The sequence below is a fragment of the Coturnix japonica genome, chromosome 7 (assembly GCF_001577835.2).
Source record: "Coturnix japonica isolate 7356 chromosome 7, Coturnix japonica 2.1, whole genome shotgun sequence".
In the NCBI taxonomy this organism is placed as follows: domain Eukaryota; kingdom Metazoa; phylum Chordata; class Aves; order Galliformes; family Phasianidae; genus Coturnix; species Coturnix japonica.
The window spans coordinates 24,987,796-25,013,380 of NC_029522.1; the positions used below are offsets into that span (position 1 = coordinate 24,987,796).

General features: G+C 42.1%; 1 protein-coding gene across 3 annotated transcripts in view; it reads right to left on the reverse strand.

Annotated features, from left to right (window-relative positions):
- RBMS1 (RNA binding motif single stranded interacting protein 1) overlaps positions 1-25,585 on the reverse strand; it is a 137,018-nt gene that overhangs the window by 48,223 nt on the left and 63,210 nt on the right. For all 3 annotated transcript variants that reach the window (XM_015869076.2, XM_015869077.2, XM_015869078.2), the window contains exon 2: positions 14,141-14,316. In XM_015869076.2, coding sequence (XP_015724562.1) covers positions 14,141-14,316 — 176 coding nt within the window. The remainder of the gene's footprint in view (positions 1-14,140; positions 14,317-25,585) is intronic.

Here is a 25,585-nt window from a genome sequence, read left to right on the forward strand (position 1 = left end):
CATACATATAAACATATAAGTGCATACTATATATATATATAGTACACCCACAATGCTTGTTGCATTTATCTCATAAGGAAGATGCTCGGTAACTGGAATAATGCCCATCATTAATATATTTTTTTAATACGTTCTGTTTTTAAAGTACTAAGATGACATAAAAACAGCAGCACAAACCAAGCTGCTGGATTAAAATACCTTCTAGACAAAGATATCTATCTCTTTGTGACTGCATCTTGCACTCATTTATCACCCAGTTTGGGGAAGTGCTGACTGCCCCTCTCCTTTCTGAAGTGCAGAAGAGGGAAAAAAACAAAACACTTCAACACATTCAAGTAACTTCTAGGCCCACTGAACTACATTTGAACAGTGCTTCTTTCATGAAATACTCGTAATAACATCCTGCTTTCAACAGCTATTCAATACTGGAATTAACACCTAATTATGAAGCAACTGTAAAATTAATATTAGAATCTGATCTCCCCTAATTTCTGGTAACTTTGTGTCAATCATGCTAAAATGGCACTAAATAGACAAATTATTCAAAATCTCTACTAGACCTTTCCAGAGGCCTTGCCCCCTTAATAGCACAGCATGTGGATTTGATCCCTACTTGAATATGATTCTCTACTCTCCAGTCCCAACTGTGCTGAATAGCAAACATCTCCATTTCAACTGGGAAAATGGATGGACTAAAGTAGCTTCCTCTGGTGGTCAAAATACTTCAGAAGGGCATTTAAGTGGCTGTACGTTATTGAGCGGAAACAGCAGCTCACATATTATTGATTATAGCTGCATGGCTCTGTGGAAAAGATGTCTGCAGTAGTATTAAGTGCTGAGACAGAGACACAAGAGTGTTATGCATTAAGAAAATTCTATGTGTCTGTTGCCAGATTTGAGATACATGAGCAATCACAAGTAGTAACACAAAATCTAACATGCAACCTTTGCAGCTTCCTCAGTTTCACACTGCTTCAGATAGACAGCCTTTGGAATGTTGACTGAAGCAAGCAGGAAGCAGAGTTTGATTTCTGCTGTTTTGCAAAGAAAATGGAATACTTATCTGGAAATCTGCTTTTGGTAGCTTAAAAATACCATTTTCTTTAACTGCACCATTAACCTGTTCTGAACCCATCACTGTAATAGCTAGCCAAGTACAACTGAAGTCTTCTAGAACAACCACACATTCAGCCTACTCTTACTTGCAAACTGCAGGGAGACGTACAGATGCAGTACACTCTGCATTACCAGATCATCATGTAGAATATGCCTCAGCTGGCTGAAACGAATGTGATACCCCAGACTCTTGTCTCCAGTGATTTTTTTTCATTTAATGACTATGTCAGACACCACCATGGAAGGTTAAATCAAATGTCCCACTTCAGCCAGTATGCACTGGGGAGTTCTTGAACGGATGGGCTGCTGAGGTTAATGCTTGCTGGGTAGGGAGAACTCAGCCAACACCTAGCTGTGCATGGGGTACTCCACACTGGGCCTGACTGGACTTAGAGGAAATTCCTATGGTGCAGTCAGCAATACCAACTGCAAGCTTGGATAGCAGAGTAAGACACAGATTCAGTGTTGCATAAAAGTTGCAGGAAGGGCAATTTCACAAACCCAGAACACCAAAAAACACATTCTCCTACAAAGCCAGGAAAAATCACCCAGCCAGTGCACCAGCACAAGCTAATGGACAGGCCCAAAGTCAGCATAACTCTGTAACATGCACATCATGACAACTTTCTAACACAGGACATCACAATAGTTCATATGGCATAGTCACAGTGCTTCTGGGCTTGGCCAGCCCACACAGATCCTCTTTCTTTTACATTTTGAGAGGATGAGATGACCATTCCTTTGCATGTAGGAGGAGAATGAACAATCTTTTTCTTGGAAGTGATAAAGTGCTATACAAACACATAACCTCTGCTTGAAGATGAATCTCAGTGATTACACTTCAGATTCTAAAATAGCTCATTCATTAATTTCACACAGAATTACCCGGGTTGGAAGGGACCTCAAGGATCATGTAGTTCCAACCCCCCTGCCTAGCAGGGTCACCAAACATACACGTTTCCTAATTGATTTATCTAAACATGATGTTTAAATCAATCCAAATAGAAATCTTATATTACTTTTGATGAAAATCACTCAAAAGCAGGAAAATGTAGTGGATCCTTCTCCTCCCCAGAAAGGGCTGAGAATGCTAAGAGGCAATGGCTTTATTCAGCGCCACAAATCCGCCCATTAGGAAAGAGTTAAAGAGTATCTAGGTCAGTTTACAGCCTTTCCTGTATGCCCTGGGCTGGCTGCGTGTCGGAAATGCTGTGTGGGAAGGCCAGGGAGATGAACTCACAGACCCAGAGTGACTCAGCCGAGAGAAATTTAATGATACTTTGTTTCTCTTCAATTATCTTTGGGATTAAAAGAATCCACACCCTCAACATGAAACCAAATCAGCGCAAAAGGAAGGAGCTACAAATGCACACATCTTTGAGTCAACAGGCAGGTTTTTTGGAAACAAATTAAATATTGCTATGAAAGGACCGAGAGACCCTGCCTGTAACATGCAACATGGTGTACATGGTACTGCATGTTGGAGAACTGCCTGCCTGCCAAAAAAGCAGGAGAGCCAAACACTGACCTTGGGGACAGGAGAGCAACTAGAGAGAAACAGCCCGACATTTCCTCATCCCTGCAGAAGCTGTGCTCAGCAGTTATCCAATGTCTCTGCCACAGTCATGGGCAGAAGACAACTACAAGGTCCTTACGAAGGCAGAAGACCCAAACACAAATCCAGCTAAATCCCTGAGGAACAGTTAATGTTCCAGCAAATTCTGTCCAGCTGAACAAAATGGAGGTCTGGAAAGGACACCAGTGAATAGAAAAAAACATTGCCCTCAGGAGTATCCCTTCTGGATTACAAGGCAAGATGACAACAATTCACTCTTTCCACTGCACTTAAAGATGCTTTCCTCCCCCTCCTTTCACTTAGGGAAGGACAAAGAAGGCAAGCCAACTACTGTAAGGAGAACAGCGCTACAACGCCCTCAGGGCACTGAGATGTCTTCTATCACAGGAACTCAATTTCCATCCAGAGAAACAGAAACTAATTTCTCCTTCTCCGTGCCAAAAAGAAAAGAATAATAATAATAATAATAATAATAATAATAAATTAACTAGGTGAGATCTTATACATACACAGCAGTGGATCCCTTTTTCAGAAGTGCTATTCATTTAAGCATCTTGGCTCACTACAATATATTTTGCTATATTCTGTTTTACTTCTGAGAAAATTACGTTGTGGGATTTAAAAAAATAATAATAAAGAAATCAGCATTATTTTCAATAATATATATTATATATATTCAGTAATATACCTATACTGGTCAGCAACCAGTTACCCTTTAAAGTAGCATCTTGCTTAGGTTTCAGCCACAACCATGTATTCCAAAGAGATTAATGGTGAGTGTGTGAAGGGGGGTTGGACCCAAATGAGTTCAAGTGGAGGACTCTGACTTGAGAATACAGATGTTATCACTCAATTGGTAAATTTTAAGTAGCATCTTCAATAGAAAAGACCAAAAATCCATCAAAATGAAACAGCAGTCCCATGTTCCATACTGATTTAGATCAACGGAGTCTGCATCACATCCTTGTTTCAATATGAAATGTAGTGACTAAATGGAAACTTAAGAGGAGAAAAACAGAATTTTTCCATTCTATCAAAAAAAGAATCAGACCCAAAAACTTTTGTTACTCTGACCATCTACCCAAGAATATCTTAACAGTTTGGGCCTGCAATCTACCAAAACCTACAAACTTGTTGCATCTTATCAATTCTACCCAATTCAGTTGTCCAGAACAGCAAGCCTGTGCTCCTTCGGCCACTACAGCGACCTCAGCTCAAGTGGTAGATGGGAAAGCGCTGATCAGTGAGAGATAGAGCTGACCCCTCTCCTGAGGTAGCCAGTTTCCCAAAATATTTCATACCATTTGTAAAAGCATAGAATTCAGAGCAAGTCTCCCACACTTTAAAGAGAACTAAGAAATATTTAACTGCATAAGCAATTAATGAAACAAGCAGAAAATGCCTTTATAATTTCTCATGAAACAAAGTAAGATGCAATTCACTTGGGAAGGAACAGAAGGGGACAGATGACTGTGTATTTTTATAAAGTCATAGCTCTGAATATTTGGAAGATGTTCAAAAAGAATTGATCCTCGTTTGCATAGTAAAGAGTACATTCCTGCTGTGTCCATGGTATGACGATAAATAGCTTTCACTGGCAGTCATGGCTAATGGCCTCTCTCATACTATGTACCTCTGTACTGCAGCAGAAAAGCCCTGTAAGCTGTGACTGTCACATGGAAAAGGGAACAAGGATGAATACTTTCCCTCTCAGTATTTGAGATATTAAAAATACAGCAAATAAATCTTTGGTAACAAATAAAAAAGCCTTAATAATAAAGTTTAGACAAAGCTGATTACCATTCTGCAACACAGCAAAACCAAGCATCAAACAAGAAGTGTTAAATACAAAATATCTGAGAAACAAAACACAGACAATTTACAAACACTCCTTTTCAGATCTACAAACAGAAACATTGAGAAGGAAACAGATGATGCCCTGTCAGTTCCTCAGGATACCCCACCAGGCTGATGCCCACAAGTCTGGCAGAGAAAGCCTCTTCTCTCCATCAAGCAGCTCTTCCATTGCTCAACCATATTATTCAGGGGAGGTTCCTGATCTAGGGTACTGTACAGCTACAGGTCAAACAAAGACAGGGGGGAAAAAAAGAACAAGCCAGAGAGCACAGAGTTTATCTGGCACATTGCAATTGCGTAGCTGAAAAGCTTGGCTTTCTGCTGTCAAACAAATACTAAGTCCAAGCTATGGAGTGCTAAGTGGTTTTAAATCCTAATACTGGCAGTGGGAGCTGTGGGCTCCTGCAGGTGCCTGGTGCTTTCTAGGATTTCGTCCTTGTGAACACAAACAGAAATTAAGCTCACCATTGTCTTAGAGGCACATGTGAGCTTTCTGTTCTCCATGAGGTTTGTTAACACTGAATGAAAGAAGCAAGAAACATCAGTTCTTTGGCAATTTCATATACAAGCTAAATAAATAAAGAAATAAGTACAACCGTGTACTGAAGTGCAAGATTCTGCTGGTTGGTTTCCAGACTCCAAAAGCTCTCAAGTTCTCATATCAGCAGCATCCCCAAAGGCAGAAGTGGCTTGGCACTTCTAAAGCTTAGGTCATTTTATTTCTGACATACAGGGTTTGCAAGTAAAATATTTCAGATTTCTCCAGTATTCATTTCTTTGTATGAAACAAGATCTTATATCTTCTGTTACCAGAACGCTTATTTCACTACTGCATTCACTCATGCACTACAGAAAAAAACACCTTATTAACTCTCCAGAACAACTGTTGGTGTTCTGATGGACTTCCCAAAGGTTGTCAGTGACTGCACCTGAAGCAAAAAGGTGCCCTGCGATTTGAAGTACTGATTATGTGCAAGGTACAAGAAAACCATGTTCTCCCAGTGAGAAACAGCCACCCACTATTGTGACCTATAAAGACAGCGTGTGCAACTGCACACAACACAGAGAAAAACAAATGCAGAATTTTGGGCTGATTTTTTTCTATGACAACAGCAGAAAATATAAATTAGTATATAAATGAATCAAATAATGTAATTATTATGTTAATAACCAAATCATTAAGTGAAATAAAGCACAATTTTTATCTTGGATTTCAGGGCAGCAAAGCAACAGATTACAAATTTTACCTCTTCTGGAAGTAGAAGAGAAGAGAAGAGAAGAGAAGAGAAGAGAAGAGAAGAGAAGAGAAGAGAAGAGAAGAGAAGAGAAGAGAAGAGAAGAGAAAGGATTTAAAATGAGTGAGAGAAGAAACAGAAATTGAAGGGTAGAACAGCAGCATGAATTCGAGCACACATCTCCTAAAATTAGTTCTGTTAATGATTAACTCAGCCCACACAGGTTACTTCAAGTGGAATATTTGTACTAGGAGCAGTGTCAAAACAGACCCCAAATCAAAGTCTTCTCTTTGTGTGCCCTCATTGGTGCCTCTTCCTCCATTTCCACATATCACAACAGTATCAACATCCAACTTAAAATCTGACTCTTTTCCCAGTTTCTGCACATCTCTCCACAAAGATTACAAACCTAACAGGAAAATTTTGTTTTCCAGTTTGAGCCTTGGGGAAGGCACCGATCAAACTGAACTGAGGCAACGGACATTTGTTGGTTGTGAAAACAAGGACAGAATTTTGGAAGACGTGGGAAAACAACTGAGGATCTGGGTCTGACATTTTGGCATGTTTGTTCATCTTCGTCGGTTTGTTTGTTTTCAGGGTAAACACTGATTTCCTCAGTTAAAAGTTTTGTTGGATGTAGCAGATCTGAACGAACTTGTTTATCTACCTCCACTACTGCTTTCATTCCATCGGTAAAATACAGATGTTCATTATCTGCATTTCATGCAATCTGAGAGTGTTACTTTTTGAATCCTAAATGCAGCTTGGCACCAACATGAGGGGGAAAGCAGTTGAAATGTTAGGAAAAAAAAAAAAGGCTGGTCTTATAATGTGTCAGCCTCAGCTGGCTCATTTTTTCCTTTCAAGGAGTTAACATTACGTAATAAAAGGAATCTTCAGCAAGCAGCCAAATTTCACGAGATTTCTAAGTTATATGAAACTGCATGAGATATGAGACATCAGGAACGAGAACTGGTTTGTAAATACAAATTGTGCTTTCAGCTCCCCATGCTACTCCAAGGAAAAGGAAAGCTTCATGTCAGCATTCTGGAGCAGAATGAACCCAGGCTGTAGGCTGAGAGAGACTCCCGCCTCAGTCATTAGTGAGATACAGTGTTTGGCATCCATCTGATGTGACCCACCAAAGAACACACTAGTGCTTGTTAACACTTCCAGTTGTCCACCGAAATTAAGCAACCCCCCTTGGAAACATTCTTGAATTACTGGTTATTCTGATGAACAACTGTGGTGCTATCACCTCCCATCTGAGATGGGCCCCTGCCACAGGGGGGGAACTGGGACTGGGACCCTGATCAAAGGCATTCCAGCAGCTGCCACAGAGGTTTTTTTTTTCCTGCGGCTGTGTGATAGTGAACAAGGGTCGCATCTCTGTAGAGCAAATACCTGCAGACTTGCAAATGCTTACGCATTTTACAGGCTCTATGCAACAAAATCAGCTTTTTGTTTCCCAGCTAGAGATCTTCCATGGTGGTAACTTTTGCAGATCTGTTTTCCTATTGCTCCTTTTACAAGCAGCTGTGGCTGAAGCATTCCTTCCCCTCCCCTCGCCCCCACTTCCTAGAGGAAATTCCATGGGATCACCTCCTCTCTGGCCCCATGCTGCAACCAAGCTCTGAGCTCCGGGGGGAGATGGGCTTGTGCAATCGCTGGGTCCCTGCCTCTGTGGCTGGAGGACAGCTCTGCACTCAGAGCCACTCCTTGCATTTAGGAGGTGCAGAGGGGAACAGCTGCTCGCTGCTCAGCTATTGGCACTGCATGCAATGCTGTGTTAGAAAAAAACTTTAATCTCTGCCTAAACTTCAAGTTTGGTCATAAAAAGTAAAGAGAAAATTAAAGCTATCACATTTCTTTGGAATTCAAGAGCTCTCGAGAGATTTTCTGCATCCAGAGGGTAGGACGTGAAAGATAACTTGGTTTTTTTCCCCTCAGTCCCCCACAAATGAGATTACTCATGATGATAATCTAGAAGGTATTATTGTTCTGGAAAAAAATAAAATAAAAAAAATGGCCCACCCTGGAACTCCTCGGAGAGGATTTCAGCACGGGCTTCATTTCATTGTGAATACAAAGCTGGCTGATTTTTAGTTCTGTCTCATTAAAGGGCAAATTCAGGGGAAGACAGAAAAACAGAGATTCTTTGCATCAAGCCATCCTGGCTGCTTTGTAACATGACTGCTGAAGGCAATTGTTGAAAAGTGGAGGAAATCACTACACCCACCCACCATCACCTCAGCAGCCAGGCACAGCTCCCACGGCACAGCACACCAATGCCTCACCCCTGGCTGTAGAAGCCAGGCCCTGACAGCACTGAGCTCTGCAGACTCTACATCACAACTTGCAGATAAAGGAGGCAAAACCAATACTATTTCATCTCTGCAACAGGAAGGGGATACTTCCTTTTGACACCAACCTATTAAAAGCTCATCAGCTGAGCATCTGCACCCACGCGGCAGATGGCAGCGTCACAGATCTCCTGCCCTGCTGAGGGCTGGGCAACGCACCTCTGCCATCCCCCACAATAGGACTGCTCCAAAGAGCAAAACTAGTTGAAAAATAACAATTCAAGGAATTCTGCTGCAGTCTGCATGTCCTGAGCAAAGCCCAAATCATGTCACAGCCCTTGAAAACGGAATAAAGCAAATGACGATGCTTTTAGCTCACAGCTCAGAGCCAAATGTTTATGGATCATATGCTGCTGAGTTGCTAAAGAATTCACCTCCTCCTACAAAAGATATTCTGTAAACTGGGTGTTATTTATTCAGAGATGCATGCAATAATACTACTTAAAATATTAAAGCATCCATAAAGCTGTAAAGGAACTCATCTGCAGGGGACTTCTTTTCACTCAAAGAAAGTAAGGACAGGCTTCTCTTCCAGTATAAGCGGTGCTAAAACTGATCTCTGAAGGAACTGTATTGGGGACAGATATATCACAATTATATGACATGAAATATTGTTTCACATAACTACGAACGCAATAATTCACTGCAACTGACAGACAACTCATGAATGAAAAATGCAAGGAAAAAAAAAAAGGAATATAGGAGAAAAGAACTAAGAGAGAGTGCTTTCAGAAATTGAGAGGTTGGGTGTGAAATCTTCAAGTCAGCATCTCCTGCCCTGCACCACCTCTCTAAAGGAGTCACAATCATGTGTTACAGACCTCTCAGACCATGAATGGAGCAGCAGCCACCTGCCAAGACCTCTCCCTTAAAGGAGTTAAACACACAAGATGGTTGGATTGCTTCCTAAAGCCCAGACCTGCCTGATTTCTAATGAGATATGCTGAGTAAAATTAGTCGATTTCTTGCTCTTATCTGACTGCAGTAATGACAACTCCCAGCAACAGTAGATGTTGAGCTCCAGTTCACAACTTCTCAGCACTGAACATGTTTGAAGGAGATGGGAAATGGCAGTGCAGGGAGAGGTTCACAACTACATGAGAAGCATGGAATGTGGAAATGTTAATACACTAATGGCCATCACATGACTTGACTTATATATTTTATTAAGAAAAAGGAATTGAAGCAATTAGATGCCCTCGCCCTCAAACAGGGAAACACTGGAGCATGCAACTATTGGAAAAAAAAAATAATAAAAAGAAAGAAAGTTCCCATGCTGTGGAAACACTACTGGATAGCACATGTGACTCAAAAGCTTCACAAGGGCCGGCAGCCTGCCATTTGTTCTATTTGTACCCATGTTCATTATGCTGAATATTTAGGAAAGAGTCCTTAAATGCTCTCTTAGCTAGATATATGATTTTCCAGTGCGCACAAAGGCAGCCACCACAAGGATCTGGTTTTACATTCTGACTGCCCAGGCACAGACCAATTGAAACCAGATTTCAAATATATATAGAGATGACAAACAGCTCAGTAGAAGCAACAGAGAACAAACAAATCACCTGAAAAGGAGCAGCCCAGAGGCTGAGGCAGCTCAATGATTTACACTGAACTGAACTGGTGGAACCTGGGCTGAAACTCAGAGCTTGAAATCTCACCCTGGGACTGGGGGTTGTCTGAGGAAGGAAGCTGTGCTGCATCATGTGATGTAACCTTACGAATGGCACAAAAGGAGGTGTCTGATGACATGAAGCACTACAGAGATGTTATGCTGCAGGCCAATAAGTAAATCATAAGGAAGAAAGTGGAAAGCCCCCATGGCTTTGGAACCATGCAGCTTGGGCATAAAGGTCATAAACAGCAAAGCAAACTGCTTGCAGTCTGGAAAGCACCTAGAAAACATGCCAGAGCCAGCTACAGGTTTCTGGGCAGGCCTCCTAAAACCCAGTCACTAAAGTCCCTCATCACAAAAGCATTCTCAATGACTTCAGTGAAGTAAACCAAATGTATTTTCTCTCTCTCTCCTTCTTTTTTTGTTTGTTAGTTTTAAACAGACTCAGATATTAAATAAGCTACAAGAAGTGACTGTGCCATAGTTGATGAGTATGAACATATAAGTTATATAAGTAAAGCCTAAATAATGAACTTAAATAAAAATAATTCAGACAGCAGATGGCCAAGGTGCATCACACAGGTACTGCCCACTGCCCCACAGCAAGGGAGCACTGCTCCGTCAGCCCTGTGAAAGCAGAGGGGCAGGGCAGGACTCAGCACAGACCCTGCTGTCTGAGAAAAGAAACTGCACTGCAGAGTTGGGTGGGGAGAAGGAAGCAGAGCAAGAGGATGCTGAAATCGCTCCGCACCCACAGCCACTGCTCAGGTCAGGCAGGCTTCCCCTGCAGGCTGCTACTCCCTTCTCTCCTTCCTCTGCTCTCATCCTATTCAGCCAACCTTTCCCATCTAGCCTCCCACAGAGGAGACACATCTGTGGGCCACTGAGCTGCTTGCTTTGCCTATCCTCACGTTGCCAATGGTGAGCACCCACAGATGGGGTGACTCAGGCATTGTCCCCTCATAATCAGGGCTGTTGTGACATTCCTTCAGCAAACACAACACCTATCTTATTCTGCTCCTGGCATGACTGCTATGAAGAAATGTGTTTTTACCATGCAGAACAGGAGCAGCAGGCTTGAGACCGAATGCACTATTCAGAAACGTGGCAGCTTCATTGCCCACACAAAGCAATTATGCTGCCTGGAGACAGTTGAGCTCCCAGGTAAGTCTTTACTGCAACATCATAGGATGGTCTTTGAGCCTTGGAAAAGAGGAGAAAGCTTCACCTTACAGCACCAAAAAGAACCACCCAGGTGCAAGCAGCAAGCAGACTTGCAGGTAGGCCTCAGCAAAGTACTGCTCTGTGCTTTTTTAACTGCAACCATGAACACTGCACAGCTGCACTACAACAGGAAAGCAGGCCCAATGCTTCTCTAATTTGATAAGAGGTTTCTCTAGTGATTCACCAAAAATAATTACCTCAAATATAAACATGGCCAAAATTAGCATTGCTAGCTGTAGTGGGCAGGAACTACAGCAAATGTATTGACTCAAGGAAATCGGAGTCTGCGGATATGTCTACATTGAATTCCAGGTGATTTTACTGAACGTCTGCAATAACCATCACTGCAAATAACTTTTCAGTGCAGTGCATGACACAAGTCCATGATGATGAGAGGGAAAATCTGTGCAGATCTGGCATTTGTAGTGACAATGACGTTCTTCAACCATTATTTCCTCAGCCCACAGGTGTTTTTCCATCTTGTTTGACAACAAGACAGAAAGCAAAGCCAGGGAATTTTTTTCTGTACATCCACTGACAGCTGCTGCAGCCAGCCAGACAAACAGCCTACACTGCCTTGCGCAGAGAAGCTCCAACCACTCCCCACAGTTAGCTCAGCATCTAGGTGGGTGCTCTCTTAGGGCACCACAGTCCCAACCATATGGGGAAAACGAGCTAAAATTACCCTACAGCCTCCCAATAAAGCCTTAGGCATTTGGAAAGAGGTAAAGAATATGTTTCAGAGACCTGGAGTAAACAGCAGTTTCTTCACTGACCTGTGTCCATGGTTATGTTCTCCACCTATTTTTTAATACTACCTCAGTTTAAGTAAGTAAAGCAAGCAATCAGTTTTGCTTTCTCACTGTTATCTGATAGTTCAGTACTCCATATTTTTTCAGAAGACATTGCACAGAAATACACAAAACTAAACTGAAAAGGTTATTTAACAAACAAAAAGTAAATTAATGCACTTCACAAATATTTTTCAAGTAATTATTAATTTTAAAAACCTCAACCTTTTCCTTTCCTTTATATGAATAACTTGGTATTAATTCAAAAAAAAAAAAAAAAAAGAAAAAGAAAAAAGAAAAATGTTTTATAAATAACAGAATCTATTTCCAACACCACAGAACATATCTGCATCTCTCTTCAATGATATGCATTGAAAAGATTATTTACTTCATGAAGTTTTCAAAAATTATAAGCATCTGAAGAAGAAAGGTCATTCTGGTGAGGATGCTGAATAGTGCCAGGTGCACTTTCAGGAATCGCTGTGACCTCTGTGCCCTGGAGGCTTAGGTTTGCAGGAAGGAACAATTTTGCATCTGAAACTTTCCACAGTCTAAAAAAGCAGTGAGTTTCTGTGAAGAGAGAGAGCAGTCACTTCTGTCTTACTGAAACACCCATCCAATTGCTAAGGGGCTCTGCTGGCAGAGGAGTGCCAGGCTCTCAATAGGTTACCCAAATTTTTGTGAGGTGTTCTAAGCCTAAATGTCAGGATATCTCACTTGGTTCCTCAGCAGAAATGGAGAATGTTGCTACCTTGTAATGACCTTCAGAGTGCTTAAATTCACTTCAGAATTCATTTTGTAACAGTGACATCTCCTAGGTGCCTTCAGAGAGAGATTCAGGAGTAACCACCGTGCAACAGTAGTTACTGAGAATCTCTGGTGCAAAATAACTTCCTAACTCTGCCCTGAGTGCACAAACTAAAGCTTTTTCATCATTTCAAGAGATGAAAACTGGGAGGGGAAAATCCACTTCTTATTAAAAAAAAAAAAAAAGAGCAGACAAAAACATTTAGAACAAACTAAAATTCAAGTGACAAGAGGCCATCCTCAAATGGGAAGCTGTAAAAATGTGTGCTTTATCAACAAATCCTTTCAAAGTTGGCTAAATTATGGATAATACAGATTGCATTTACTGTCCACAAAATGACCAAATGGTAATATTTTTAAGGCATAATAGCAAGTTGTCTTTATTATAATACTAGGATCATTGATGTAACCACTACCCTGAAAGTCCAAGTTTTGTTTGAAAAAAGAAAGAAATTATTATCTATAAGTCATATGACAGATTTTTTGCAATGTGAAAGACCAAATGCATCTCATGTAAGCTGGGATCCAAGACTTGCAGGTTTCCCTGGCTATTTTGCTAACTTGTATTGTGATCTTAAGCACACGCTTTTACACATCATAGTACCTTATCTGCTAGACAGAAAACAGTATCACTTAGAGTTTCAGACTGTGCTGTTATATACAAATCCCAAAGATTCCTCATTCACTTAGAATGGATCTGGGTGTTTACTTAACTGTACTACACAAATATCGATTTCAAAATGATCCAGAAAGTGCACTATGTGTTTCAGAATTGCTAAGTGCTCTAAAAAGTCAGTAAAACATTTAGGATGATTTTAAACACTATATACACAACGTAACTGCACACAGTCTTCAGACATCTGGCCAACATTTAAAAGTAACTCAAAGGCAGGTGCTGCTGTAAAGATGAAGAAACAAACCCAAAATCTCACACAAGCAAAAATCTCATGTTTACAACATTGCCTAAAAACCTCCTCCTAAGACAAGTCTCCCTGGATCTCCAGGGACCAGAAAGTATTCTCGTCCGGACCCACTTTCAAAATCATAAATGTACTTGCACAGTAATGTACAGCCAACGTAAATTAGCCTGAAACTTGGATAAGCTTTCAAACACACATTAAAATTTACTGTGATACGAACAATTGCTCGAGGAGTTTATAACAACAGATTATGCTAGCAGTGAACAGTGGAGAATTTCTATTGCAAGTTCTTAATAGCAGGTTTCACGCTCAGGTGTTAATTTTCTTTTATCTGCCATATCAACAGCATCAGCCAGCAGTTTGGGTGACCACAACTTTTGCTCAAGCAATAAAGTGCTTCTGTTCACCATCGCACTTAAACATCTTTTGCTTCTCCAAACTGCCCAAACCATTTTTTTCCTACTAATTTCCCTGGGAGCTGAAACTTGCCATCATTCTACAGGATGTGGAGTTTTATTAACAAAAATAATAATAAAACAGTTTTTTCTCCTCTTATAATCCAAACACTCATTCAGCATACCTACTACAAACTTACAAGGTATGATTTTGTAATCTGTATTTAAGTATAGTACTTACGGTTGGCATAATTTTACCAGGTCCTGATCAGTGGTGTTTGGAGGCAGTGCTCTGATGTAAAGGTTTGTTTTACTTAATTGATCCCATCCTGAGTTGCTGCTGCTACTACTGTTGTTATTACTGCTGGTGGTGCTGGGACTAGGAGGAGCCATTGGGTGGGCTGGTACAATGGACTGCTGTAAAGGAAAAAGGGCGTTAGAGTGAACTGCAGACAGCAATCGCAGCATGCACATTATCTCAGTTTACAGCAGCCTGGTCGCCCTTTGGAGCACTGTGCTACAGCTGCAGTAGTCACTCCTGCATTCTAAACCCACTTTCACACCAGGTTTGGGACAGATCTATGGGCATGTCCGACATAACCAGCTCTCAGCTGAAGCATGCTCAGTGCACGACACAGATTTAAGTTACATGTAAGCTCTACAGAATGTTACTCATAGGATTTTATTTTTGTTGTGGCATCTGATGTGAAAATGAAAAGAGGCTGTTCTAACAGGTACATAATAAATTTATTTCCTTCAGACTGTTCCACATCGTAAAGGGTTACTGTGGTAGATGTGAAGATTACAGTATTTCCTTCATCTATTCAGAAATATAAAAACAATAGGAAACCTCTTTTGTCCCTCTGCTGCCTTTTAGTACTTCACATCACACAATTTTATTTAAGATAGAGAGAGAGCACAGACAGCTTAAGGTGTAGATTTTCATTGTGTTTCTCTGCAGAATCACTGCCATTGATGTCAGTAGTTGTGAGTTATTTCAAGAATCTCAAGAAAAAGACCATATAATTGCAAACAAAGTTTCAGGAGATAAGCACATAAATAATTCACATAGTTCTCAGGATATCTAATGTAGTTGTTCTTAAAATCAGACCGCAGCGGAACTTAAAAATGCCTACATGGAAATCAGCAGAAGAACAGTCTTTATCCTTTCTTTAAGCAACAGTAAGGAAGTCATGGTACAAGAAGTACTAAAACCAGGTATACGGGGTTGTAAGAGAGAAACACTGGAACAATAGAGCTCGGGCTGCAGGTAAGTCTCATACACAAGGTCCTCACTGACAAAAAAGGATCCACTGCATGCAGCCCCTTCCTACAAATGTCTGATCCTCCATGGCTCAGACAGCTCAGAGCAAAGAACTTCCTTACAAGCTGCAGATGTGATGCAGATGGGGAGAAAAGAAAAAAAAATAATTAAAAAAAAGAGGAATACAAATTGAAACACAAGTGTGTAAGTGCCCCTGTGCCACCCTCTTCTGTGGATGCACACAAGCACTTGCGTGGCCATAACCTGAACCAGAGAATTATCACCCTGCTCTGGCTGACTGCAGCAGGTAGGTGCAGCTCAGGCTGCCCCAGGCAGGGAGCCATCATGCATGTGCACAGGAGGGGCTGCAGCTCACCTCAGTTCCGAGGGCTGAAGGTACTACAGCCTCAGCACACAAAAGTGAAACCATTTGGGAGATAACCTTGGGAAATCAGAATGAAATTGGGAGTGGAAGCAAAGCAGAGAATCCTTCGATCAGATATTTCGGGTTAATTACGTGTTTCTTATTCATGTTTCCCTGGGAAGGTTTTGAAATCTTCTCATTCAGTGCATTGCAAATCTTATTATGCAGCAATAATAGCCTGTAACAGCAAACTGCAACTCACGCTCAATACAAAATCAACACTGATATGGAGAAATGATGTTGTTACCTAATGGAACTGAGCTAAAAATGAAGAAAAAGAATGAAGTACATTCACAATCATTTAAAATCTCAAAACTGAATGTCAGTATTCCACTGCCACTGAGCTGTTTTGTGTGGTTCTTGCTTTCGTTGTTGCTTTGTGGTGTGTTTTGGGTGCTGGGTTTTGTTTTTTTTTTTTTGTTGTTGTTTGTTTTTTTTTTTTTAAATGAAGGGTTTTAGGAAAACAATTATCATTCAAAAGATCTACACTGCAAGCTGAAAAGCTGATATGGAATTTCTTCCAGGCTCAATTTAAAATGGGAAAAAGATAAAACCCTCCCTCCAAGTTTGTAATGGAAACACTGACGGATACTAACTACAGCGGCACGAGTCAGGCCATCAGAGTGCCCTGCTTCCCGTAACACCAGGCAATTACTTGCTGTGTTGAAGCAATGCAGAATGACAGAGCAGAGACATGGTGTGGTGCCGCTGCTCCTGCAGCTCACACAGGCACACAGCACCCTGTGCCACGGCTTGCCACACACACCACCCCACACACACCCCTATACACAGCTCCCAGACAAGCAAGCACACACGGATCAGTCACAATGCTGACCGCTAATCACTACCGGAGCCTCCATTCTGTTCTGCAGCACCTTCAGTTTGGTTTTCACTTCTTGCCCTTTGAGGCTTTAGTTTGCTCTACTGTGGAGCTGCAGTACAGCGCTGTCCCCAGCCTGCCAAAAGCAAGAGAGGAAAGCCAGCGTGCATGTGTGCAGACAGCAGCAATCCTAAGTCTCTCTTCCTGCAAGATATAAACACTGTGTTCTGAGAAACTTAAACTTCTGTTTAAGCACGAAGATGCTCTATGCTAGTGGTTAGATCCAAACACCACGGGAATGTAAATGTGATTAGCTGTCTTCCGAAGTTTGCAGACAGAAGGTTTCTGACTGCTTCCACACAAACCCATACCTTCACTAGCCCTAAAAACACAGATGCTTGGCACACCTTTGCAGCTTGCAGAATGCTGCAGCCCAGCAAACAGACAGGTACCAAAGGGCCAGCAACTCCTGAAAGCCACAAAGCTTATACATGCTTTTTATGCAGAAGCTTCATCTTAAAATCCAAATCATTGTTTCTACTCTGTTCCTGAAGAACACCCTGACAGCCAGAGGCCCCTCTCGGTTTGGGGCAGTTTGTGTCTCCCCACCCAGCTGCAGTGAGGCTCACTGTGCCAGCAGAGCAGCTCTGCAGGCGCGGTTGCATCACCTCCCAATGGCACAAGCTGAGCTCGATAAAGCTCGCCTCCTCCACCACAGCTGCATCCCCGCCTGGTCTGGTGCCAGCGCAGCGATGTCAGTGAGGATGCATGACTTTTTTCCACACCCCTGGCTAATACAGCACTCGCTGGCAAGATGTTCTGCTGCGGAGACCTGGCCAAGGGTTGGGGTTGTTTGTTTGGAAATAGCTTTCATGAATACTGACTGAGAGCTTTGCAAAACTGAGTTTGGGCTTTGTAAAAGTTTGCTGTACAAACTGTAGCCCGCTGCTAGTTTCTAACTAAAACGATTCTTTAAGATTTTATCACATGGGCTTCACAACAGCTTGCAATAATGTAACATAAGCAAAAACATTGTTTTTAATTGTTCACTGCATCTTAAAATACTGGACAGGAACAGAGGCGGAAGAAGAGTATCAGTCCTTTTTCCTAGTGACAACATTCCTTCTCGTAACAAACAAACTCACCATGCTGGTTTCCCGTTTCTTCCTCAAGTTCATTTCCAAGGGCAGCCAGGCCATTCTCTCTCCAGTGCAGCATCCTTCCCACCACCCTCCCCCAAAACCAAAGTGAAACGCCCATTGCAGTGTGAGTTCCCCCAGCCCCAGCCATCAGGACCAGCTGCCACCACCACCCCAGCCCCACTGCAGTGGCTGTACCCTGCGGGCACGGGTGGGAAGGGAAATGTTCGCTCCCTGGGGAGGGCCCCCGCTTGAATGGCAGCTGCCTGCTTCTCTGTGCAGAGAAACAAAATGGGAATGATCAGAAGACACTGTAGAAAACCAGCTGTAGAATACTCATCTTCATATGAGCCATTCCTGTCTTTCTTATAAACCGTTCTGTGCTTAAGGACTGGAAATGAGTCAGAGCAGGATTTCATCCACCAACAAGAAGAATCTTCTTATTGTCAACAGGAAAAACAAACATAAAAAAAAAAAAACAAAACACCCAACCCAAACAAAGAGGAACAACCCTGAGAAATTCCTTGGACCTACAAACTGCGCGATGCTGATCCCTGCAGCTTTCAGACTACAAAAGTTGAAGGAAACCCTAACAAGTAGAAGATACGGACCCAGATAACCACTGTTCCACAACAGAGCACAGTTATTATGGTAGCAATCCTTTTAATTCCGTATCTCGGTGTTATAAGAGCACATATATGGAGTTATATAACATGCTAGCATTTAATTACAAGTTCCTTTGCACAGTGAAAATTCCTGATGGGAAAAATACCATGACTTACCAACAGAGCTAGTTCTCACACATCGACTCTAACTCAAACCATAAATTACAGCTTGCATTAACCACCCAATTTAGCCTGAACTTTGACTTGGATCACCTCGTAGTTTCAAAACCTCGCTACTGGTGTTTGCCCAGCGTTGTTCTGGTGACTGCACCTCAAGTACCTACTCACCCACCCCAAGTACCTGCTCTCCCTGCCCTGCTATGCTTAGCCTCCCTCGTTTCATTAACCAGTATTTCGAAACAGCACCTTCAGTAATTGGCATTGATTTAAATTCACTTTAAATTGTTGCGGATGTGTGCAATGGTCATATAAATTACTAAAGGACACAAATATGGAAAAAATATGGCTAAAAATTAAGCTAGGAGGTGAATGTATTGATTTATGAACTTCATATGTACGAGGAACGCCTAGGCTCAGTAAGACAGAAGATATCATGTGGTAAAGAAAAACACTGTCGCACTTAACCATCTTAAGAAATAGGAGGTTGTCTGGAATGAAACAATGTCCTGAACTGCAAGAAGAAATCCAAATGTTCAACAGGAATAACTGCTCTGTGGTGAAGACAGTTGCTTTATCAGTTTCCTATGGATCAAGAATCATTAAACCTTGACCACTCAGCCTCAGCTTGCAAACCAACAACTGAAGCGGGGATGCCATTTTGAGTGTCTACACTATTCCATTTCACATTTTCCATCACACTGTCTGAAATGCTACGGCAAGCAAAATTTCTGGAGACCTCTCCAAGTCCTATTCTCAATGCATGGGAGTCAACCAGTAGGAATAGAACGATCTGCTGCTGCTGTCTGCACTCACATCTCCTCCCTTAGGGTAGGTTCTCTGACTGTTGTTCTTCAGTCTGTCAGCACTTGTCACAAAGATGCAGCAAATCAGCTGCTTTCTAAGCATTTTCAGGATTAAGCCAATGAAAAATGTAGAGAGAATCTCAGAAGCTTTGTCCTCCAGCTTCCCATTGAGAACTTTTCTGGGAGAAAAAACCCTTGGACCTGCCCCCTCTTCCTCCTCTCATCCTGAAGTTCAGTCCAAGCAAATGAAGAACACAATCTCAGTGATGCTTTAAGAGGCAACAGCGAAATTCCAGCAAGGGTTGGTTTTCTGCACAAAGCTGAAACCATGGATGCTGTGTCTTGTGATCACACAGAGCTAATTGCACGCCCCAGATCCAAACCTGCTCCATCTTCCTTTACATAGTGAAGATGGCTGCTGGTGCTGCAGCTACAAGGAACAAGTAGGGGTTGGGAAGAGGCAGGACTCCGTGGGTGGAGGCTGGCATCAAGCAGAGACTCTCCCTGTTATGAAACTCCACAGACAGCCCAGAAACACCTGGAGACCCAGCCCTGGGATTCTCAAAAATAAATAAATAAATAAATAACCCTCCCTAAACCTTCCATGCTTTGGCGTGAAAGAACTGTGCCCAAAGAATTATAACTGGCACACTATAACAAAAAAATATATAATAAAATGTAAAGAAAGACAGCAAGAAAAAGGCTGAGAATCAAGCAATTAAAAAAATCAGGCTAAAGCCAAGTCCTGCAGAAATTGTTTCTCTAAATACAGACAGTATTTTCCATACTGAAGGAAAATATAAGGAAACAGAAGACAGTATACCTCCAAAAGTAAACTCAGTTTGAACAAGGAGTCATTTTCATCTTGACTTTTCTTTTTAATTACTATTTTCTTTCTTCTCTGGTCCATTATTTTTTAAGTGATCTGAGCTCTCTTGCCAGTCAGAACCAGAAAGCTTTCTGTCAAAACCTAGGGAAGCAGTCAATGCGCTTTTTTTCCCCCGAGTAATTTGGGAGACTTTTCCTTGAAATACAGAAGTGCAAGACTGAATAGGTGCTTTTCTTTGCCTCCATGTAAAAAGATGTTTATGGAGAGTGGTTCTATTAACAACGAAATGAGACAGCTCGGCACAAATGCTTAGTCACAGCTCAGAGGCTCCTAACAATTTCAGCCTTGGGCTGTTCTGCTGCTGACCCAAGCCCTCTCCCCACTAACAGCTATTTTGCTTCCTTTTGCTCAGGATGTTTTGAGGACAAACCACCGGTCACACTAACAGAGCAGGACTAAATTTCCTCACCAGAAAGCAGGGACTACCAACAATGGAAGGTGTCACTCCAGCTTGTTACAAAATGCCGCGTTCTCATCATTTTGGAGAGCTGGAACTAATACTATTTAAATTACACACACTAAAGTTCGATAGAACAGCAGACCCCTGCCAGTAAGGAAACAAGCAAAGCTCCAAAGCCACATATTTCTTTTTTATGAAGACACTTGAAAAAGTGGGAGCATAATCGTGGCAACACTGAAGTATGTGACAAAACCCACACTAATTTTACCCAGTAGGTTATTTTCCTACAAGAATGATTCTTTTAATTATGCTTAATGAAAAAGAAGGTTTAAGCTGGGGAAGGCAGGAGAGGCTGCAACAACACTGCAGAGGAGGCAGGAGGAGCTCCTCTTGGCTAAGGTAGCTCTTCTTAGAGATAATGGGAAAGTTTCAAAGCTCCCAGGAGCTCAGCTCCTCTATCAAGCACACCCCATCCGGGATTTTTTAAGTGCTCCACTGACTGACTCCCTTCATCCAGAGGAGAACAAAAGGCGATGAATCCAAGAAACAAGCCATGCTGCTGCACAAAAGCTATTACAAAGGAGCAAGAAGGCAGGGCTGAACTGGCTAAGCCCCCATTCCTTTGCAGAAGCTATTAGTTCTCTCTTCTCGCTTATCACAAACCACAGCATCCTTGTCTCTCTGCTTTAGACTTGAATTCCCTGGAACAATGTGTCAGTGCCATGCTATAGCTGTGATAAAATACCATAGACATACCTAAAGTAAAATATTTGAGTTTTAGTTTCTGCAACCTGAACAGGCTGGAACAAGTCAACAGTTAATCTCAATTCAAACAACAGGAGAAAGTCAAGATGCTGAAGTACCTGAAGGAAGAGGTTGGTACTGAGATCTACTGGACAGAAAAACACATACATGTTTTTGTGGTTAGCCCCTCATTGAGCAATAGACATAAAAGAATTCCCTGCCAACTTCCTTCTTGACTCCAGTAAATACAGAGACCAGCTTCCTTTGGTGCAACCAGCCAAGGCTTCTGCTCACTATCCAGACAGAAAACAGAACTGAATCCCTAGACTACGTTGAAGTTTCTGTTCCAGGCTGAGGATTCAAGCTGCAATTAGATGAAAACACATCCCTTTATAGAGAGGCTTAACTCACATGTCAATGGGTTCATGCAGGTCTCTGAAAGTCCAGTGAGCAACACTGAACACAAATAACAAAACTAATTCCTCCCTTGCATTACACACCTACTGGCACACCTTATAGAGTATAAAATCCTACAACATATGCAATGAAATGCCAGAGGTAAGCACACAGAGGGATGCTTAGAGCATCAAGGGCAACACCTAAATGGCTTAAGGCAAAAAAAGTGCAGAAATAAGGCATTTGCACAGTCCTCTGACAAACAACTATTTTAAATGGTGTCAGTGTAAGAGGTTTAGACATCCCTACACTACACGCTCACAGCAGCCTGTTCTCACTGTGTGATTGACTTTCCTTAACCGTTCATAGAACAGGAAACTTCTACTCAGTGCCACCATCTGAAAGCTCTTCAGGTGTTGGCCCACAACAGATTAATGTCAAGGGAAAAGAACGAATTTTCAGGCAAATGTTCTGCTTCATGAATGCAGTCCAGTTCCCAGGATATGAAAAAAATAAAATTAGGAAAAAAAAAAAAAAGAAAAAGAAAAAAAAAGGAGCCAAACTGCAGCTGATACATATAGAACTCCTCAAATAGCTTCCCTTCTCAGTCAGTCACCTCATGCCTTGCGATTTTGATTTAGTTAGTTAGTTAAGAGGAAGAGGAGGACCCAGGGAATTTCACAGCAGTCAGCCGAGCTTCAATTCCCGGAAATATTCTGGAACAGATTATCAAACAATCAGTTTACAAGAATCTGGATGTTAACAGAATGAGGGGGGAAAAATGCAGACAGAAAAGATCTGTCAAAAACAGATCACATCATCAAAACAATCTAATTTTCTTCATTGCCAGGATAACCAGCTTAGCGGGTAAGGCAGAAGCAGTAAATATATATAGATCTTGACTGAGACCTCTGACACTGTCCCACATGATATTTTTCATCAGCAAGAAAAGAAGATATTGCCTAGATCAGCAGTTCCTTCCTAATGCACGCTGCAGCAGAAAGGGCGGCACAGGCAGGGGAGCAGCACGAGCAATGCGCTCATCAGCTGCTCAGCTCTCACTGCCCAGGGAGGGGAAGAAGCAGAGCAAAAGGCACTGAGAGGCACTGCTGATCCCACCATTTCCTCTTCCTCCCAGCCCTTAAATGCATGGTACGTCCTCATCTTTTTACTTTTAACTACTTAGTGAGCAAATCTGCCCTATATAGTACTGAAGATCAGAGAAAGTGCAGCAGTTCCTCACGACAGAAAACACTGTTATGATTGCGGGATATTTCCATCTTTTTTTTCTTTTTTTTTTTTTTCCCAGAAAGAAAGATGAAAAACAGTCCAATATCCCTTGTAATCAAAAATCCAAAAGAAAGATTAAGGCAATTATTTCTTATTTGGTAAATTTAGAAATGATTGCACTGAGAACTGAAAATAAATAACACGCATTATCTCTTTACCTTACTTCATTTATAGCATAGCTCAGACTCCTGCACTAAGGCACATCCCCAGCTCAGCTGTGACTTTATTCACCTTCTGTGCCATCATCTAGTCAGAACTTCTGCCTCCACTGCCAACAAAAGGAGCCACGGACAATATTCAACATAATCTGAAAGTTACTGCTGACAAGTATCTATGTTTATGACAAGTTAAGATGCATATTTTTATGGGTGCATGTAATTAAGTTCATAGTTTCATAAACGGAAGCAGTAAATATGCAATATTCATGAAGCCACTCCCTCCTCTCAGCAATTCAGGATGCCATCCATCATCTCATCCCAGCAGCTGGCCAGCTAACTCCGTATTTCACAAAGTTGCTGCCTGCATTCCAAGTACCACATTAGAAAAGGAGGATGCTACAGACACAGAGATAACTTGGGCTTATCCAGAGAAAAAAAATAATCCAAATTCTCCTTTCACCCCCACAAAAAAAAAATAATGCAGTTTCAGCATTCTGCTCATCTGGACAGCCTACCCACCTTCCCTCCATCGACGGCAATTACGGGACAAAAACAGCACAGCACTGAAGATGCATGTCAAAAGAAGCATCTGCTTTTTTGGCAAACTCCACACTGTTGGTGGCACTTGAATTATTGCTACACTGTTTGTCACAGGGTTAGACCACAGATGGCTCTTTTGGCTGACATGGGATCCGCTATGTCATTTTCTGTTTACTGAAGTTAAGAAATAAATCGAAGAACTTGTGCCTGGCCATGTATGAGGGAGTCAATTCGTATTCACATCCCTTTGTCTGCGAGTGCGGGTCCCATATGGGCAGGGTACCATACCAGCACTGCGGCAGCATTGTTAGTCTGCCCCCCTCTATGCTACTTCAAAGAACAAAACATATCTTCTTTTTGGCAAAGCCATCATTTAGCTGTGCCAGTATTTAATGTGCAGCACTGTGCAGTAACCCCAGAGCCGATTCCTGCCTCTCCTGCTGCGTTCTTTGAAGAAGCGGATGGGAGCGTACAGGCAGCTGGCTCCAGCCCTTTCTGCTACATTCCTAAATCTTAATCTGCCTCTGGCAGCCAGCACCCATCTCACCACCGCCAGCAGCGTCTGAGGAAGGAAAGGGCACAAAAAGCCCTCCAGAATAGAAGCCAGTTTGGTAACACCTCATAGCCAAGACTGAATCCAGACAACCCCCGGAACACATCCTCTTCAGCTACATAATTTATGCTTTATACTAAGGACCAGTTTATATATTTTATACTTCCTGCTTGGCTTGCAAATATTTTTCTTTTGAAATGCCTAGTGCATCACATCTCCAGACTTAACTACTGCACAGGCATTGGCAAAGAATAAGGTAGCAGAGAAACAATGCACAAGTACAACACGAGGGTTTCCATCAGCCTGATACTGAGAGGTCCCACCCTGTTGCTCAGCAGCTCAAGTGCCTGCAGTAACACCCATGTAGGTCAGAAGGGCAGCATCTCACACTGCAGGAATGAATGACTTCTGAAAGTGCTGGACATCAGGAATATGTAACTGAGTTCCACTGCTCTCCCTGCCTGCTCCACTGCAGGTATTTACATGATCCATCATAACATTTCTCCATTTCAAAGCTGACTGACTGCAAGTTTTCCTCAGTACTTCTGTAAGGATTTAGAAGTAACTCATTGTTTTCTTCGTCTCAAAAACAAAAACAAAACAAAGATGCACAAAGAAAAGACTTCTGATTGCAGCTTTGGTTTGAGGAGAAAAGTTTGATTTCCTCTCTTTTTCCTGAAAACAGTCCTTAGCTGCTTCAGTGCCGTCTCTCAGAGGACACAAGCAGCCACTGACACAATTGCAGGGGAAGTTCAAGTGTTTAGCTTTAACAATGACTGCAGCCCCTTTGGTAACAGCCCTACCCATAAGATGTTTTCTGTTCCCCAAGTGGTTTAAAGCTGCCCATCCAGCCAGCACAACAGGTACAGAGATCAGTAACAACTCTTACAGCAGGCTCCTGGGCAGATAAAGCTGTAAGGTAGTCCAGGTCTACAGTACCATTGAGGATGAACAAGAGCAAGATCAGTGGCAACTTTTGTAACAGTGAGCAATTTCTACAGGCCTGCAACACAACCGCCACATTCACACACAGGACCATTCTCTGCCTTTAACAGAGTGCTTCATACAACTTCCCCCATGTAGCATGTGGCCATTTACCTGTGCACAGGCACCACAGAACAAATCTAGAATCAATTTGGCATGACTACATTTAACCCCTGTGAAAGACAGCAGCAAAGAACAGCTCCTCTGGTCGATGAGTTGTTCAGACAGATACCTACCAGCCTCTATCCTGCAGCTGCTCCTGCTACTGAAATGCTGCTTGGGAACAATTTGGAGACAATGTAGACACCTTCAGACTGCCTGAGCTGCTCAGGAAACACTGGGTGCAAAACACAGCTTGAAAAGCAACAAGAAACTTTGAATATCTTTCTCTAATTTGTTACCACCATACTGCCCACACACATAGCAACGACATCAGTGTTCTTTCAGACCTGTGTAAACCATCCACTGGGATCACAGAATCACAGAATCACAGAATT